We start from the raw sequence: 19837 nt of genomic DNA on the forward strand, positions 1-19837 counted from the left end.
CTACAAATAGGCACCTCTCCACAGACCATGAGCTTTGCTCCAAAACTGAAGTTTGGAAACCTGCCCTAGGGCCTTAGCTTCTTTTCCCTGTCCCCAAATTATGCCAGGAAGCAGCTATAATTCCACCTTCTGGCCCTTTGTTGGAATTCAAAATCAACAGTGCTCTATTCTCTGATTTTTTTTTTTTTTCTCTTTTGGATTCAGTTGTGAAATCTGTGAAATGGGAGGATCCTCAAATCCTAATATCCAATGCAAATGGCTTTTGTCATATCCTGACTCAGTGCCTGTAAACATGTACCAGCAGACCTCATAACCCACTGAATCACTGCAGAGCTACTGAATTGAGGACTTGGATGCATTTTGAACTCAACACCTGATGATGACATCCATTTAATTGCTGCCACATTTGCTAAAGTAGGTGGTATCATAGACACACCCCACTTATTCAGAACACTTCTGAGCAAAAGGCTTTAAAATTAGGAGACATAAGAGTTGAAGGCATGCAAATTCCTAGTCCCCAGACAGCTGAAATCTCCGCCCAGGACTCCATCTCCCACGCTGCGCACTTTCCCCCCCTCACCTTCTCCTCTGCCGGCAAACTTCCAGGTGTCTTCAGGAGCTCTGTTTCCTTCCCTCTACGTTAGGGGGTGGGAGGGGGGAACAAAGATATCTCAGCCTTCCTCCACCCTTCCATCCGAAGGAGCTGGCTCGGTTCCAGATCCTTCACCCCCAGCCTACCTCTCTCGGCTGCATGGCTTCCCCTCCTCCACCCAGCCACAGCAGGGGAGGTCTGCTCTCTAGGAACCAAAGAAACAGTTCTCCTAGGAGTACTTGCTTTTAAACCCCTGTGTTCTCAGAGGTGTGTCCAGCCCTCAGTGTTCACTCCAGATGCCAATACCCAAACGTGACACTACCAACTTCCTGAGAAAATTCCCTTCCATGTCAAACCACAACAATAGCCTATCATGCAAGCTGATCCCTTCCACGCTAAAAAGCATGCTCTTTTTTCTGATCATTTGTATGGAGACATTTTCCTACCTTAGTGACCACAACAATCATTAGTAGCCAGGCAGGTAAAACAGATCTCCTGTGCTAGATGCAGTACAGGAACTACTCCCTTACTCTGCTCCAGCACAGACCCCTCAGTATAACAGGAAGACCTGAGGAGCAGCAGGCTCTGTGCATCACTAATCACATGCTAAGTATTCCCACCTGCTGCTTGATCTCAACTCTAAGTTTTCTTCTCATCAAATAGGAACACCCATTTTACAAACTCACAAAGTTTAATGTCCTGACAAGTACAGGTGTGTCGGTGTAGATCAGAGTGCTGATAAAAAACAAGGGTCTGGACAGTATTTTAAATCCCTTTACCTGAGCTTGGGCTCAACCAATACCTCAAACTTTTCTTTGTAACTGCAGAAAAGGGAATTTGTTGCACTGAATCTGATTCTTCAGACCCTACCTCTCTTTTACAGCTTTTGGGGTCTAACACTTGTGCATAGGCCAAGATTTGTTTTCCGCACTGAAAAGACAATCCTTCCCCTTCAAGCCTCTGTACTTGTCCTGATGCCTGAACTGTGTAGTGCAAATCCAACTAATACAAGAGTGCACCTTCTTCAAGTCTGGCAGCAAGTTATTCCTCTGAGTATCACAAGGAACAGCCAAAGCCAGGGGTGCAACATTCCCAGCAAGCAGTGTTCACTTCCTGCTCCCCAGGAGTCAAAGGATTTCGATGGAAGTAGTTAGGATCAAGGATCACTGACCACTTCCGCAACTCTCATGTCAAATGAGAGTACAAGCAAGGAATGCTGTTCCTCTGTTGCATGCATCCATTGTCACACAAGCAGTTTCCCAAATTGTCAAGCTCCATCTTAAAAGTCGCAACTGCTTGTCCTCAGATGGCCACAGAAATTAATTTCTTTGAGAGCCTGAGTATGTCATAATTCCCTCCTTTTATTTATTTACCACCAGTTGACACACTTTTCTTCTAAAGGGAATCTGTATCTAAAAAGTATTCTGTGATCTATCTTGCCTTTATGCTTTACTCACCAACCAACCAACCTTTGCTTTACTAGGTTTAACAAACCTTTTCTTTTCTTCTGTAAACTGAATTCTCAGTTCCCAGGGTCCACTTCGCTGCTCCTCTTTCAGCTTAAATTCACCATTTTGAAATGGGTGACTTTACTTATGCCTAATGATCTAGGCTGCTTTACAAGCAAATAAAAACTTCACCGTTTCTACCTGAAATAACCCAACTTGTAAATGGGACTGTTACACTTTCTGTTTCTATGCTGTCATGCTGGTAGCTCACAGTCATTCCAGGAGCTATTAATCCTCTTGGCCTTTCCATCCTCTACCATTTGGAACTGATGAGATCCCATAAAATGCAGAAATGTCCAGTGATGCTGGGGACATTTGTTTTTCTTCTTCTCAGAATGCCCCTCATCTTTTACTCCTTATTTTAAATTGAAAAGGCCACAGGATAACCCCTGTCCTTTAGACAAACCCCTGCCCACCACACATGTGCAGGTCCCTAAACGATTGAAGGGAAGAACTGTTCTGTACTAGTGCAACAGACCTTTAGGAACATTTCTACAGGAGTGAATCTGTTGTACTCACAGTATGTAGGTGATGACTCCTATGCTCCTAAAAAACAAAAAATATTAATTGCAGGGGTTCTAAATGACCAGTATTCTTCCTAACGCGCAGAATACACACCATTCAATAGTAGCTGCAAGAGAGGCAGGAGAGCCATTGTGGCTTTAGATAACTGCTAACATCTCTTACAGAATGGGGTTTTGATGAAAAAAATAATTTTACATATAACAACAAGTAATGTGGATACTGGAAGTCTCTGTGTATTTCTATTCAGTGGGTACTTACTACAGTGCACACATGAAACACAGAGGAGCAGAAGCAGGATGTTTGATTTGGGGTAACCTCTTTTGCCTGCCTTCCCATTACATTCATATGCAGGTCTCCTCTGCATGAAGGGCTCTTATCAATAAAACTATCACAAGCTCTGCAGGAATATGTTTCCTTCTCAGAGTGCTCCTCTGCATGGACAGTGGCAAACAGTTAACTCTGGAACTGCCATCACTCCAGTATGTAATTTTGCAGAAATTTAATGTTTATCTTTTAATTTAAAAGAATGTATAAAAATAGAATGACAGAACAAAGACTCAACTATATTTAAGGGTTTTTTTCTTTTGTTTTGTTTTCATTTGTTGTGGTGCAATGGATTCTATTAAGAGCAAAATAAGAAAAAGTAATTGTACAGTAACCAGGAAAAGAAAGCATAAACACATTATAAAACTTACCACATGTCTGCAGCTAGTCCAAGTGGTTCATAGTTTATAATTTCTGGAGCTGTAAGAAACATTTAATCAAACAGCAGCAACTGAGGTCACAAATTTATACCAGACTGGAGTAGCAGGCCAAGAATTACCAAGAGGGAGAAAGCGGCGAGAGAGAAAAGTTAGTTACAGAATACATTGTTTATAATTTTACAGCCCAAATAGGAGTTCAAATTCACAACTGTTCAGAAGCAATTACGTAGAGTAACTTGGAGCAGAATGCAACTCAAGAATAAGGGTAAAGTCTGTAGGGAACACTGTTCTCCAGGACGGTTTTGATGAATGGAGACAAGAGATCTCTGAAGGTTGCTCTTAGAATATAGGGTTTATTAACAAAAAACGAAGTTATATAGTAAGTATACTGCAAATTACAACAAATAATAAATTATTTCACCTTCCAAGAATGCTGCTGCCCCTAAGCATGAGCTTTTGTTTTGTTTTTTAACTGGCTTTTAAATTGTTTTTTTAATTGGTTTTGTTTTTTAATTATAGCAAGTTTGTAAATGCCGGTCAGAAAGAGCTCTCGAGCAAGAGATTGAGATTACTTGTCAGACTACACTGCTATCCATGTCAAACTCTATTATCTTTATAAGAAACATTTCCTCATTGGAAAACATCCCCATATAAGACTGCATGCAAGAGAAAAGAACAAGAGTGAAATAAGTTGAAAAAAATTATATGTGACAGCTGTGTTTAATTAGAATATTAATTACAATTCTCTATTCTCTACACAGCCCCCAAACAAACCTCAAAATAGAAACTAGTAGAAAGGAGCAGGATTAACCTAAAATCCAAGCAAGACAGATCCGAATTACGACCAGTGAGGAACAAAAAGAGAGCCACACAGAAAAATGTAAGGGGAGATGAGGGTACTCAGCAGGTGCACAGTGTGAGGTGGTTTTATTTACAAAGCCATGACAGATACCCATGTAATTGTGTACTCATGTACCACGATGCAGAGATCTACTTACCCCAGGCAACAAGTAAAAAGATAATTTGTATATGCAGAGCTTCACAATCTCAATCCTGAATTTACATCTCTAAATATTTATTTGGCAGCAGCCTAATCTCATAGGAGTAGCACATCTGATTTACAGAAAGCACCTTTGCCTATTCCAGAAAAATAATGTAAACCTCTAGATTTAAGTGGTCTTGACAGAAATAAGATTAAAACTACTTCTATCCATCAATTTTTAATTTTGACAAGATGTCTCGACTTCCTCTGGAATTTGCAATGTAAGACAATGAAACATGTCACTCACCTACGAATTCTGGAGTTCCAAATATGCTTTTAAATTCAACTCCATCCTCTATTTTGTGAGCCAGGCCAAAGTCAATGAGTTTGATGTGCGGAATAGGGATATTCTTGTCTAGAAGCATGATGTTTTCAGGCTAAAAATGACAAAAGATAGATCTATGTTATTAAAATATTAATATCTTGAAAAGTAACAGAGTTTTCAAGTGCTTTTTTTTCCTTTGCATATACATCCTAAGCAAAACACCCCTGTGCTTAGCCATTTACAGTTCTTTTGATAGAGATAGCAGGCAGTTGAAGCAGTTCTGGTGTTTGCAGACAAAATGCTACTGCCCAGTCCTGAGTGACAGCTACACAGCTCAATATTTTTGCTGACAGCAATTTTACTGGTCTGTTCTTGAAATTTACACTTCATAATATTTGCTCGGTTGACTCTATACTGTATGGAAAGCCAATGGAAGATGTTTTGGCAAATGCTGAACCTATTCAGGAAAGGAAAAACTAACTCCTCTATGAGACTAAATTCACAGTTGCAACAAAGCCAGGAAAAGATTCAGGATTTATCAGCTGAACAGTCCAGAAAATGCAAACAGTTGGGATCAGAGGTCCTAGATCGTACCAAGCTATTACAAGAACATGTGGCATTCTCACAGCATTGTAAGAAAAAGCTGAAGCTTGAACCGTGAAATCAAAACTAACACGTTTAATCACAGACTTTACTTTTTTACCAGATCCAACATATTTCATAAAGTCCTTTCTTCAACTAAATTTCTCAGCCTTAACTACTCCCTACCATGGCCCAGATTTACAGATTTCAGAGTAAACTATGGGTTCAATCTCCCATGATAGCTTTAATGCATTAATCTGTCATAATTTAATCATAACCTCAAGGGCAGCAGTGAGAGAGTCTGATTCCCTGCTGGCAGCTCCCTGGCTTTTCCACAGTAGAATCTAACATGGAAGTTGCTCCTGCTAACACATTCTCTCAGAGCTACACTGAGAAACAGAGCATATGAATAATTTATTCTCACAGTCATTGAACCAACCATGTTTTAGCCTCAGAGTAACAAGCCTGGTTTTCTTCCATTGATCTAGGGCATATATGTTGACCACAGACACATAATGTAAGCTTCTTTAGAACAGACAGAACAGACTGAAATAGAAAAAGTCACTGTCACTACCTCTTGGAGGACTGTTTTATTCCTTAGGTGGTATAAACCATTGTAGCTCCACTGCAGGCAATGGAGCCCTGTCAAGTGATGAGATAATGATGAACCAAACCATCCCCTATCTGATCAGATCACTGCTTAAAAATACATCTCTAATTTAACACTTTGCTAAACTCCACACCCAGTCCTTGAAAACCCAGGAGCGTTATTAAGTGAATATATAATAGGCCATTTGATAGTCACCATCAGTTAAACGATTCTTTACTTATGCTTTCTGATTTCTATCTGGCAATTCTTGCAACATCTTCACTGACCACTTGACCATACTGGTATTAAATATCAAAATTAGCAGCTACAGATCAGCCAAAGCCTAAATCAACATCTTTACCTTTAGATCAAAGTGAGCAATTTTCTTAGAGTGAAGATAATTCACACCATCCAAAATCTGCTTGATGAACTGGGTTGCTTCCTCTTCACTCAAAGACTCCTTCTGTGCCAGGAAGTCAAAAAGTTCTCCTCCAGAAACCCTGCAAAACATGTGGATATTCGCAATTCAGTCAGAGAGAAAACAAAGGTTTTTAGCCAGGCAGAAGCCTGGAAAACAGTTGAGAAAGAATGTAAATAATTCTTTATCTCTCTTGTTGTTCACATTGTTTATAGTTTAGTTCTGCCACTGTGTGTCATTCACTGCACACCAACGGGCTGAGATGTTTTTACTTTAGGACCAATAGAATAGGTCTGCATGATACTCTCTATAAAAGAGAGATGTATTTGAAATAAATCTGAGTTCTACTCTCAAACCTTCTGATGTGGAGTCCTTTCATACCATCCTGCCTCAACGGCATCAAAACATACCAAAACACATCCTGTTATCTCCTGCATTATAATCCATAACATAAATGCCAAATAAAGAAAACTAAAGCAGCAAAGAACCTCAATACAGTTAGAAAAAGTCTACTCATGCAGACAACCATGAGTTTTGTGTTTTGGTCCCATGTGTGCCCAAACTTTCTTTTGGCTTCAGCTCTCTGCCCTGTAAATTAAGGATGCGCTTTTCCATTGATGCTGCAAGGATCACAAAAGACTGGAGTTACATTGTTTGCTGAATTCCCAGACATGCACCTATTTCAAAAGGTCAACTTACACCTCAACTGCTATTTTTCAATGTTTTCGTTTTGTATGAACAAGTTGTAAGAGTCAACAACTGAAGAATTACTTTTCTTAGCAGTTCTCATCAGAAACTGAGGTAGTAAAATGTGCTAACAGAATCTCTTTTCTTTCCAGAACAGCCATTACCCTGTTCTACTACAGATTCTTGCCTGACATAACTAGCAGGAAAGGATTTCTTTGGTGCTGAATTTTTTAAGAAGAAAGCAGATTGCAGCAGGCTGGAAGATACCAAAACCAGTTTTCCCAAACCAAGGAAGTGCTCTTAGTTACTATGAGTTTTCACATTAAAACTGAAATCTATTCCACCCATATTAGTATATAAGTCTTATTTTCATTTCTGTGCCTTCTATGAAGAGTTCCAGTGCTATTTTTCTGTTTATCTGAAAGAAGATCACCTAAATATTGAACTAAGCACTGTTTGCAGCTATTATTCATTATTATGTTTTCATTTATTGTTGCCAGTTCACGCTGTCATTAATATTATTGTTTTATTCTCATTCAGATTCAGTTTTGGGGGCACTCACAAAACAGTTGTTACTCTTGGGTGCTAGTGCAGCACCACTTGTGCTCAGTGCCAGCAAAGGGCCTGAGAGACCCTACAGCCATTTTGGAAAACAAGCTCTTGTCCTGTCAAAGCACTGCCAGGTCAAAATGCTTTGAGTTCCTCAGGTGCTGCGAGTCACAGACAAGTCACAGATCATAATGGGTGCTCCAGAGGTCTTTGGGGAATCACCCCTCTGACCCCAGGCTCCCACACAACACTGGCAGTGACAACATGGTGATTCTCTGCCTCTTTCAGAGGAAGCTACTGTTAACAGCTGCACATCCTGCAAGGACAAGTCCACTGCAAGCAAGAACAGCATGTCCAAAGCCACGAAGACTCTGGGTTTGTGTCTTAGCTTCCTCTGCTGCTCCTGTGGTGACAAGGTACCTTGCTGTTCCAGAGACTTACACTGGGCATAGTGACTTGCCGATTGATTACCAGATAATTTTTTCACACTGTCCCATAGTCGGAAACTTTTCTAACCAGTGTGAGGCAGGACTTTTCACCTGGGCAGAAGTCACTTGATACTTTAATTGTTACAACTACATGCCTGGCAAATAAAAATAAGCTTATATAACCCAAAAATATGTTGCAACTGCTTTATTTAGCTGCCACCTTCTCCTTTCTATTAATCTCAGTTATTCAATCTGTGAGACTATTACTTGATCTCTTGATTTTCCTTTCTAGGTGACACCTACCAAGGGTATCAGCACTACCATCAGCCTTTCTGGACAAGTTTTGTTGTACCCCGTACAACAGAGAACACTGTTTCCTTTCCATATCATAGTAGGTTTAGAGGCCTTTGTTCAGTAGTGCAACTGTCACTACTGTGACAAACAAGTACAGAAATCTGTAAGAAAAATCTGGTGGTCTCTTGATGAAATCTGTGTACAGTGAGTAGACGACTCCCATTTATTTAATGATTTCTATTCAGAGTGCACTTAAGCAATCACCTCTGGCAGACACTCCATCCAGTCATGAGGAATCCAGTTGGACTGGGTACTTGTAAATGGTCTTGTACTTTTCTGGAATGTAACCATGTATGCATAGTGTTCTCTCTTTCTCTTTTACCCTGCAAGATCTCCTTGGTGATTGTTTTTTAAGATGGACTCTTTAATCTCCCTGAGGCCAGACAACAGCCCAGCCCCAGTCCTGCAGAAGCAGGTTCCATTTCAGGAGAGCTCCCAGGTTGAGCCACTTTAACAGAGCTGTTCTGCTCTGCTCGGGGTGCTCAAGGATACCTTCCTGCTTGGAGGAGACTGGCAACTCCCTTCAGAGCAACCTCCTTTGCTAGACAAGCAATGTCAGAAAATAGTTCAGCTGCAAAGACTGGAGCAACTTAATTCTCATTCTCTCTTGCTGCCTCCAACAGTGTCATCTGCTCAGGGCACACAAGGAGTTTGCCCCAATGGCAACCTCACCAACATCCTGGGCAACCAGCTATGCCCAAGGCATGACTGAAGAAACTGCAGCTTGCAAGAACAAGGATCACAGGATATTTACTTGAGAGCTCCTTGATGTATTTTCCCACTTCTACTTAGTTCACACTAACCTTGAATGAGACTAGGGAGGTGGCTTTCCAAGCTACAGAATACAACATAAAATACAACATAAAAATAAAAGAAACAACAACAAAAAAAAATATTCAGAAAGCTCAAAGTCTCTTTGTTACTTTATCAACAAAAGATTCCCTTCTACAATAACCACGTGAGCATTTCATTTTCTGAAGATCAGAGATGGGCATACATGAAAAACACTATATTAATCTCCAATCTCTTGAGATATAGACTAACACATTAGCCTAAGCTGTAGAGATCATAAAAGAGTAACCTAAAGGAAAATTCAGTAGAAAAGATGTAATGATTTTCCATTAACAAAGACTCAGGCTTTAAAACCAGGCTTCAGTAAACTGTACCTAGAGAGTGGTAATCAGTTTATTTGCAAGATCATTCTTATCCAAGTTATACACCTGAATGCAAAGAAATCCTCAAGCAAAAGAGATTTAGCAATCCCAAAAGCCAGACATTATGGAATCCCAGAAAAAAAAACACACTTGAAGCACTAATACCTTTGCAGTAAAACACTCATAACTGCATCAAGTTACATTTCAACATCCAGGGAGGTTTGTTTTCTAAATAATCACCTGCAAATGGTCGTTTTTCAACTGTTACAGAATTCCTTCCTCTCTTTCCCTTTTACCATGTCACCTAATACCATGGCAAGGAAGCAAGCAAATGATACCTTTACTTTTCCTTTGAAGTCCAATAAAAGACAAACAACAATCCTGCCTTCTTGGACAGAGCTGTTTTGTGTACACAATCCTGACACTTGCCTGTAGAGGAGACATTGGTGTATCAATCCAACCTGCCTCCAGGCTGCTCTGCTTGGGCAAAGCAAGCTCTAGGCAGGGCCCAGGACACAGAGAACAACAACCCCACAGAAAGCTGTGGGGAGCAAGTCCCTGGATAATGTGCAGAAGGAAAGAGAAGCCATGTACCTACCTAACTGCACTTCACAGCAATGGATCTGGCACTGCCCTTGAACTGGAGAACCAGCACCTGCAGAACTGACCTCTCTGAAAAGAGGAGATGGTTTTGCCAGCACTGTGAATATAGGAGAGGGCCAGCATTTCAGACAAATCCTCTTTTAAACACCAGGGCAGCTTCTTCAATTACCCAGCAATACTGGGGCCATTCTTTTGAAGCTGAAGGTCACTGTAGATTACCATAAGGTTGGTTGGCCAGATGCTGTTACACTAACTTTGATAAACAGCAAGGGATATGAGACGCTGAGAGTGTCAGAGGGTGTCAGAGGGGAAGAGATTATCTGTTTACAGAGAGAATTTAATTATCTTCATTAGCAATTATCATCATCGCAAATTTGTATACAGCAGCTGAATGCAGAGGACTTAATTAGGTCAAATTTCTGTTGCATGCGGATTTTTACAACCTGCAATATGTTACAGCCAGACAAAAGAACACACTAAATATGTCAGGCCACATGAGGACAGGAAAAATCAGGAGGTAATGAAACAGGAGGTTGCTTTAGCTCAATGTAGTCACCAGTGAGAAAGAGCAAGCTCCTTCCCTGTCTTCCAGAGCTTGGCTACAGAGACCAGCATCTGGCCATAGACATATACTTCAAAGTTAACAGATGCTCATCATCACTCATATGCCATCTTCCAGCAGTCACACTAATCTCCAGGAATGCTCCCTGACCTAAATGCTGGCTCCCCTAGAGAGCTCCCTCAGGGATAAAAGCCTCATTTGCCTGGATTCCATACACAGGATCCAGGGAATATACGGTCCACCTAAATTCAAGCATGGTGACTGTATTTCCTGCCCCATACATACTGAAAAATGGCATCATTTTGCATGTAGGGGTGAGGAGGTCCATTTGTCAGCAGGACCTTAATGGCAGTGATTTGGCCCCCCTCATATGTGGCACAGGAGTAAACAGCTTTTCTTCATTCCCATCCTGCTGCTATTTATTCTCAACAGTTAATGCCAAGGGCTTAAAAAACCTTCTCCCCTTGCCCTCCTTCCCTTTTCTCTTCTAGCTGATCTAAATGAAGAAAATATAGAAGTAGTGAGAATGGCTGCAGATTTTGGAAAAGGTTTGATGGCCTCACACGTATTGAAAGAGATGAAATCAGGAAGAAAAATAAAACGAGCATTCAGTGGCCACTTGCACTTCCTCCAAGGTTTATGTCAGGGCAGCCCTAGGCAGACATGAGGTAATCCCTCCCTTAGTAAACTGTTTTCAAGTTGACAAGATTCCCTAGCTCAGTATCAAATGATCTCAGCTGATGTTCAGGTGCACCTATATCCCCAAGGCACATGGATGAGCTGGGGAAGCTGTTTACCACCAACTTCACTCAGTGCTCCCGCTGAGATCTGTGAATCCTGAGAATGCAACAGCTCCATTTATCAGTGCCCCTGGGCTCCAGCAGCCTCTGCAGTGCTCTCTGGTTTCTATTCACCTCAGCCATCTCTGCAGAGAAGGGCTCTTACTCACAGCTCCAAAATGAGGACCACATCTGTCTTGTTCTCATAGATGTCGTGCAGCTTGACGATGTTGACGTGCAGGATCTGCTGCAGAATGGTGACCTCACGCTCAATCTCCTCCCGGCTCACACCGCGCCGGCTGGCCTGGCTCTGGCGCTTCTTGATGAACTTGGCAGCGTATTCCACCCCTGTGCTTTTCTCTCGACACTTCTTCACTATAGCAAACTGGCCACTGTGAGAACAAGGAGACAAAAAAAAAAAATGCTCTTAAGGCTTTTACATGACAGCTTCCCAAACAAGCCAGTCCCATACAAAGCCTGATCCTGTAAGCCCTGAGCAGCACTGCTGAGCACTATAAAGCTTGTTCTTGGTACAAGAGAGAGGACTGTCAGGACTCTGCAGTCAAAGGCAGCAGAGCATAACAAGGTAACCTCCTACTGTGTCTGAAATTTAGCAAAACCAAACAATGATTGACAAAAGGAGTTTAAACCTCTAAAAACAGTTCATGTTTAAATGAGCAAGATCTGTCTCACAAGGTTCAAGTTACCACTACTTCACTCGATAATGCTTAAGACATTCAAGTCTACAAAACACCACTGGGTGTTCTGAAAGAACTCACAAAGAGTAAAGTATTTGTCTTAAGAATAGTCCCTAGAGAAGAACTCAAATGAATTGCAACTCTTTGGAAATGCAAAACTGGCCTCCAGCAACCAATTTTCAAATCTAAGAAAATATTTATTCATATTTATGCATTCACTTGACAATTTGGCTGTAAATATAACTAGTGTAAGTGCAGGTTTCTCACTGCACCTCAAGGGCAAATAATTTCCCACTGTACCAAATAGCAGTGGCTGTATTAAGGTTAAAAGGCATGTACTTGCAATTTGCTAGTAAAACTTTCCTCACTGTGACTCCTAATGTACTCCAATTGCAAAATTCCTGCCTTATCTCCTAGGAATTGGCAGGTCTCCAGTCCCAGAATACACATTTAGTATCAGATACTTCCTTATTCAGGACATTATAGCCAAACTTGGAAGGAAAAGACTCATCTTTCAGGTAACCATAACCTTTAGCTACTGTGATTTTATCAGATAGGATCTCTTTATACGAATCACAAACTCATTAAGTGCATCTTATGACGGCATCCATGACTGCACTGTATAAGCAGGGAGCTATTGTTGTTTTCAATATGACTGTATCATTCACTGGCTTGGTAAATGAGGAATGCAAGTACATTTGGTATATAAATCATGCAGCATACACAGCAATTATATTCAGCACCTCATCAGATGCAGTACTTAGTGCTTCATCAACAAAGACATCTGAGTGGAGTCTGTCTTAAACATACAAAGGCATAGAAATTAAAAATTAAGGTTGGCACTTGGTGCTCAATTGCTCTCAAAGGCTCCCACCCTATGACAGAGGCAGCCTCTCATTTCAGAGTTCAAACAAATGCCAAGCAGCCTGACATACTTCTTTTAGTCTTTCATTTTCATACATACCCTAAACTCTTCCCAGGACAGAGGCATGAACAGATGGGACAAGTGTACTTATCCCTTTAGGAATAATCATTCACAAATGGAATCAAGACTGTGGCCATTTGTCACATGCTTTAATTCATTCATATTTCTCCTGCCTTTATCATTACCTGCAAACCCTAGAGAAATTCCCACTACAAAATTCCCAAACTTGCCTTAAACATTCTACTAAAAGAGTTTTTGTAGTGCTGAGAACTGCTCGTATAAAACATCATGACTTTCATGTTTTTCTTGTTTGCTTGATCATATTTTGCAAGACATGCATCTTGCTTGGTTCAGACTTTCTGAAGAAACATGGTATTATTGTTCCTGTGCTTGTTTCCTTGAATCCTCTCTAGGGACAAATTTTGTCAAAGTTCAGGAGAAAATACGTTTCTATGAGTGCTGATTATGGGAACAAACACAGTCAACTTTTGCATTTAGAAATTCCAGCGATACTGTCGATTTTGTACATTTCTGTTGATGCAGATGCTTACAAAAGTAGTAATTACACAGGATAGGAATTTCTGTCTTCTCCTTTGACATAAATAATTGTCCCAGACTATAACTATTACAGTACCAATTCCCTTGTAATCTACTATTGCTCCCCTGTATGCATGGTCAGGAACATACACTGTTGCTGCTCCTGGTTTAGCCTTCATGCCATTTCCCATTTCCCTTAAAAACAGGCTTTTCCAGACAACTCTTCAGTGGGACAGTTTGGGACTGGGGAGAAGAGGTTACAAGTGACAGGGAAGGACACAAATGCTCAGTTTTGTTGCAGCATTTTTGAGAGAAAGAGGGCATGAACTGTGAAAGTTGAGCTACTCCAGGCTAGGCCTCAGATTGAGGCCTGGTGTGGCCTTCAAAGCCTCTGACGCAGTTAGAAATTCAGGGCTTGTGGCGCAGATAGAAAATAGTCTTAAGGTATTGTGGGGACCACCGGGTGTGAACTAGTATAGGTTTTATGGTGTACAGTGTAGACCGTTTTAAGGAAAAGGTAAACAATATTAGCCTACCAATTAGAGAGTCTTTGTTTCTGTAAACTATGTAGAAGCTTATATAAACTACCGCCTGATTTTGAATAAACGGAGAACGTTGCATTAATCATATTGATTGGATGTGCGTTTGTCTTGTCCAGTTTCCCGTTTTCCTGAGGTTCCCTGGCTTTACAGTTTCTTATCCTGTGACATTTAAGGCAGTTACAATGTAATTACCAATGAATAGCTCCTGGAGGCCCATTCAGCTATGAAACAAGAAGACGCCTCACAGGCATTTTACAATCACAGTCAGACACTTAGGATTTCTGGTCAGCTACACAGATTGTAAGGTCAGAAGCAAGACAACAGTGGTTTCCTGCCTTCTCACACATGTGCATTCAGACCATAAGAATCAAACTCTGTCAGCTTTCAAAACTTGTGACCTAGGCTAGGAAAAAAACAGAAGGAAAGTATGTCTCGCTGACACCTAAGTTGACAGCACTGACAAATTAAGCCATTTAGATAATTTCCTATGGGGCATTTGTACCTGATCTTAGACTTGAAACTGAACTGCACAGCTCAGATATCCAAATTTCAGCCAAAAGACCTTGCCAGAATTCATGCTGTTATATGTATGGGGATAATTTGTGCATATAAAATGATTTATATGTCTTATATATTTTGCTGTTGAAAAACATTCTTATAAAAGATTTTTAAGCACCCAAGCCAGTGTCGAGGATTGCATCAGTGTCGAAACCACCATGGACAAGAGGCAAGAGAACCTCATTTGCAAACAAATGAACGTAGCCAGCCAGGAGATGGGTCGTTCCCCAAGGTGATCTGGGGATGGTGAATACGCGATAAATATCTAACACCGGAGAGATACATCTCAATGCAGGGTTCCAGGAACTCGATCATGGATAAATATCAGCCCCAGACATGGTTTTGTTCAGTTCATCGCAAAGAAAGGACTCCACATGAGTATGTGAAACTCTGAAAGGAAGAAAAGGGACTCAGCCCCAGACGAAATAAACTGTATAAAAATCGCTCGTACAGGACAGTCGGTGTGAACATAAGGGACGCTGTAGTGGTCGGACCTGTGTCTCCCCCAGCACCGATACCCGGGCTTGGCTCTGTCCACCGTATCATGATTACATAATAAAAAATATATTTTTAATTTGGCTCGATTAATTTTTACCTATAACAAATGGGTTTTAGTACAGTGCTGAAACAAAGATGACTTAGATCATGAACAGAAGTATTCCCAATACACGCAGGATAAGCTCAGAGGCTGATGCTTCCAGATAGAGCCTACCTGGACCTCAGTAAAGCCTTTGGCACTGTCCCCCACAGCACTCTCCTGGAGAAACTGGCTGCACATGGCTTTGACATTGGTCTTAGAAATCTTTTCCAAACTTAATGACACTACGATTCCTAATTTCTAAAATGTTTTTTTCCAAGAAGTTACATTTGTTCCCTTCCAGAAATATTTTGGATAGCTGTTGTCTTGGCTTGGAAAGACAGGTGTCTGCTAAGGAAGGCAGGAGCCTCCCCTGAAATTGAAAAAATGTAGACCCTTTCCCTCCAAATTGTTATAGATTTGAAATTAAGGGGGGGCTCTCAGGCAAAAATATGTGAGCAGGAATAACAGTTCTTTATTAGGGAAGAAAATAAAAAAATAAACAATGCAGTGAACCAAAACAACACTGACAGAGTCAGAATACAACCTGACAACAGGCTGGTCAGAGTGTTGGCAGCAGTCCAACTGGAATTGTGGCTGCAGTCCTCCTGGAGTGTCAGGTGTCGTTCTGTTGTAGGAAAAGGGTGTAGTCTTCCTCTGAAGAGGCAGTGGAAGAGGCAGATGCTCCTCTGAGAAAATCCAGTGCAGAAAAAGCTATGCTGGTGGGCCAGAATCACAAGACTATATGCAGGTAGGAATGCTTGGCTCCTCCCTCTGGGTGGAGCATCTCGCAATGGGAAGTTATAGTTCTTATCAGTCAGGCAGTGACATTCAATAGCCCATTATCAGCAGATGTCTCCCCGGAGGGAGGATTGATTGTGGAAGAGATAAGGAAAAACTGCGCTTAACACAAAACAACTGCCATACAGATGGCAAATAGAATACATCTTGCTTTTCAATCTGGGACAGCTGTGCAACAGCCTTGTCACACACTAAGCATCCTCAATTGTAGAAACAGCTCATGAGTATGAACAATAGCAGCTGCATCCTGTCAGTTATAATATAATTAGCTACAACATCAAATCTGTCCATCAGTAATGATGGAATTTATCCCAGCAATGAAGACAACCTATCATTCTACATTGCTACTATCATGTAGGAGGTTTGTCACAGAATAAGAACACAGAGACAATATTACTGGGTGGTTTTGGAGTCTATTTTCAGAAGCATGCTTTAGAAGAGCACAAGTTCAGCTCATTTAATCATCATGTACTTCAGGAGAGGATGTGGAAAGGATGTGAGAAGAGCAAAGCTGGACAATCCAAAATAACAGAACAACTTCTTGCTCTTTGTCAAAGTTTCCTTCTAATACTGGTTCTGGAGGGCAATGCTCTGGGGCAGAATAGCACCTGAGAGCAAGAGTAGTGCAGGTGCCAGTCTGGAATGCCCCAGTGCCCAGCAGTGCTGCTGCTCCACAGCTTTATAATTAAGAGAGCCATTAAGCAACTGCTTGCACAAGTACAGGTTTATTCCAGTCTTCTTCTCATGCTCCTGAAACACTGCACAGCTCAGGAGCTCTTCTCAAAACACTGAAAATATGTAAGCAAAGTACTGAGATGACAGGACAGGTTACCTGACTCCAGTCAGGCTTTCTGAGGCCCAAGTGGGGAGAAGTCTGGAAGCTGATTCTATCATTTGACAAGAGCAAACCATTTCTTTCCCAAACACCAAACATATATTCCCTTTCTGCACGTTCAGTCTATTTTTTATGTCTTGTTCATATTCAACTTAATTTCATTCATTAAAGAATTCTAAAAATATGATGATGATTGTTGTGGTGTATTCTGCTTTGAATCCATGTTTTCCCCGGTTCTCCTCCCTAATCCCCTCCCTTTACCCGCTGCCAATTTTCCCAAGCCCTTCCCTAACTTCCTCCCTTCCAAGTTGTCAATCCTCCCTATCCCTACCCATTTCTCCAGAGAGTTCTGTGTCTGTCTTGTTGCCCTCGACACCCCCATTTGTTACTTTGTATTATTCCCCCCACCCCCATTTTCCCTGATAGGTTCATGAGCTATTTGCCCCACCTTACACTCCTCTCTTACCATATCCTCATTGGTTCACTTTCCTACACCCCTTACTCCTGAGCTGCTCTATAAAAACTTCTGTTCACCCCCCTGCCCAGTTTTGTCTGGGAGCCCGGGAATAAATCCATCTTGTTCTACCCCAAGCCCCGTGTCATTGCTGTTGGAGTAGCGATCTTGTAGAAAAATGGTGTAGTCTTCCTCTGAAGAAGCAGCTGCGCCGGACCTGCCAGTAACTGGGAATTGCAGAGCTCGCAGGGAACAGTCGTGCCCCTGCTGCAGCCGCCCAGCATGCCCCACGTGGCACACGCTGCAACAGATGATGCTTTAGTTTTTAAAACTTCAAGTTCCCATAAAAGACATGATATATGTGAACATATTGACAAATGCACTTTAGACTGAAATATGTTTTCAACAAGTTCATTGAAAAGTAAATGAACCTGGCAAAGGACAGTGCTCTGGCATTCTGCCAGTCAAGAGGTGACACAACTCCCTTTACAACCAGGACAATTTACTTAGGAACAGATTTGCAAGGGATTTTAGGCAGCCTTCCATTAACTCTTTAATATTAATTAGGTTCCTACACACTTGATGAAAAGTGATATGTATGTTGATTATAATTTGTGCCAACATAATATTATTGTATTTGATTTAGGGAAATATGATTTGATATGTGTAATATTTTCTTATTGTGAAGCACACACAACAGCACTGAGAGCTGCCCCCACGTATCTGTTACACCAAAAACTGGTTTCTTGGATAAAGCCTCATTTGCAATTTAATACATGTGGCTCGCCCACAGATGGGTTGTTCTGTGAGGTGATACCCTAACACCTAGGCGTTGATCATTCCGGTAACAACCCCATGATTGGGATCCCTGGAGTCCTCCAAGCTGATACATCTGAAAGCCACCATTTCCTTAATTCCATCAGGGAAAATTGTCCATACCTGGACTGGGATTGTTCAACCCTGACCTGGAGAAAAGAAACTCTATGAATATGTGGAACTTTGAATCAAAAGAAAAGGCAGCTTGCCAAAATCCTAGCCTCAGGTGGAAAATTTCCTTTAAGAACTCAGTGCTGGGTCCAAGAGGGTGGTGTGTGTGTCCAGGGGAACCTCTGCCGAGAGGTGTCTTTCCTGTCACGCACCCAGCGCCGATCCCAGGCTTGGCACTGTCCTTTTCCTTGTGGCTGGCTCAGAGAGAATTTGATACTAAATAAAACTTTTATTTTTCATTTTAATTTGGCTGGACCAATTTTTATCTATAACAAAAAGTAACACCTTTGTCCTTCTGTACCTAATTTTCCCAAGTCTGTAAAATACAGGTAATACTACTGGGAAATGAAATAACATTATATGGGGTAAGGATACAAATTAATTTCATGTCTCTAGATATCACTACTGTTATGTGTAGTGAATATAATTTGCTCCAATTATAATATGGTATATGTAATATTTAGTATTTATTTTTAAAACACACGTCTGTATTAGAAGCTGCCCCCGCATAGGTAAAACTCAGTCTATGTTGAAACCTCATTTGCAAGCAAATGTATGTGGCTCGTCCGGAGATGGGCCGAAGCTATACGGGACGCCCAGGCACTGATCATCACGTCAACGACTCAAGACTGATACCATGAAAATCCTGCGGGCCGGATCCCCATAACTACATCAGGGGATTCATCAACACCGGACACTGGATTGTTCCACCCCAATGCCAAGAAAAGAAATTTCATCAACATTTAGGACTCTGAATGGGAAGAAAAGGACTGATTGCTGAAACCCTGGCCTCAGGTGGAACTTTTCCTGTGGGAATCCAGGGCTTCCCTCTGGCTGCCCTGGAGGGCCTGGGACCCTGACAGGGGGTCAGGAACCCCCCTGGACAGAGCCCCCAGAGACACTGTCTGTGATCTCTGTCCATGGAAAAGAGTTTTCAATCTTATAGGATCAATTACAAGCTCTGAGTGTTTGATATAAGTAATAATTAAGTGTGGCACGAGTGCAAAAGTAAAAGTTTAGGATTCTAGATTAGGGGTCCAAAGGGGACAAGATGGAGGAAATTGGGTGTGTCTTGTTCTTTTTCTCCTTCTTCATGCCCTCCACGTTTCACTGTAGTGTTGGCATTTTTCTGTTGGTTTAGGCTGGGGACACACTGTTCAACATAGGTGACAGATATTGGCACATTATTGTAAATATAGCAAACGTAGTTTCTGGTATTTCATGTTTGTAACATCCCACTGAGGGCAGAGCCCCACACGCTGCCCTGCAGGACAGAGCTGCGGCAGGGCAGCAGAACATGTTAGAGATAAACAGAATAAACAACCTTGAAACCAGCACAGACGAATTATGGCTTCTTTGGCAGCGGGGCAGAAAGACAGAGACTTTCTACAATCTCAGAATCATCAATACCTCAGATTCCGACATTCTCCTATAAAAACCGCTTGTGCCAGGATGGAGGTGTGTGGGCATAGAGGAAAACCTCTGCTGAGGCTGACTCCTTGTTGCACACCCAGCGCCAATCCCGGGCTCGGCACTGTTCTTTCCTTGTCGCTGGCTAAACAGAATTTGATTGCAAAATAAA

General features: G+C 41.6%; 1 protein-coding gene across 5 annotated transcripts in view; it reads right to left on the reverse strand.

Moving 5' to 3' along the window:
* DAPK2 (death associated protein kinase 2) overlaps positions 1 to 19837 on the reverse strand; it is a 51344-nt gene that overhangs the window by 12533 nt on the left and 18974 nt on the right. For all 5 annotated transcript variants that reach the window (XM_072933936.1, XM_072933937.1, XM_002191422.7 and 2 more), the window contains exons 3-7: positions 11512 to 11733; positions 6169 to 6307; positions 4619 to 4748; positions 3321 to 3369; positions 2620 to 2646 (exon numbers count right to left, since the gene is read on the reverse strand). In XM_072933936.1, coding sequence (XP_072790037.1) covers positions 2620 to 2646; positions 3321 to 3369; positions 4619 to 4748; positions 6169 to 6307; positions 11512 to 11733 — 567 coding nt within the window. The remainder of the gene's footprint in view (positions 1 to 2619; positions 2647 to 3320; positions 3370 to 4618; positions 4749 to 6168; positions 6308 to 11511; positions 11734 to 19837) is intronic.

Source organism: Taeniopygia guttata, chromosome 10 (assembly GCF_048771995.1).
Source record: "Taeniopygia guttata chromosome 10, bTaeGut7.mat, whole genome shotgun sequence".
NCBI classification, from domain to species: Eukaryota; Metazoa; Chordata; class Aves; order Passeriformes; family Estrildidae; genus Taeniopygia; species Taeniopygia guttata.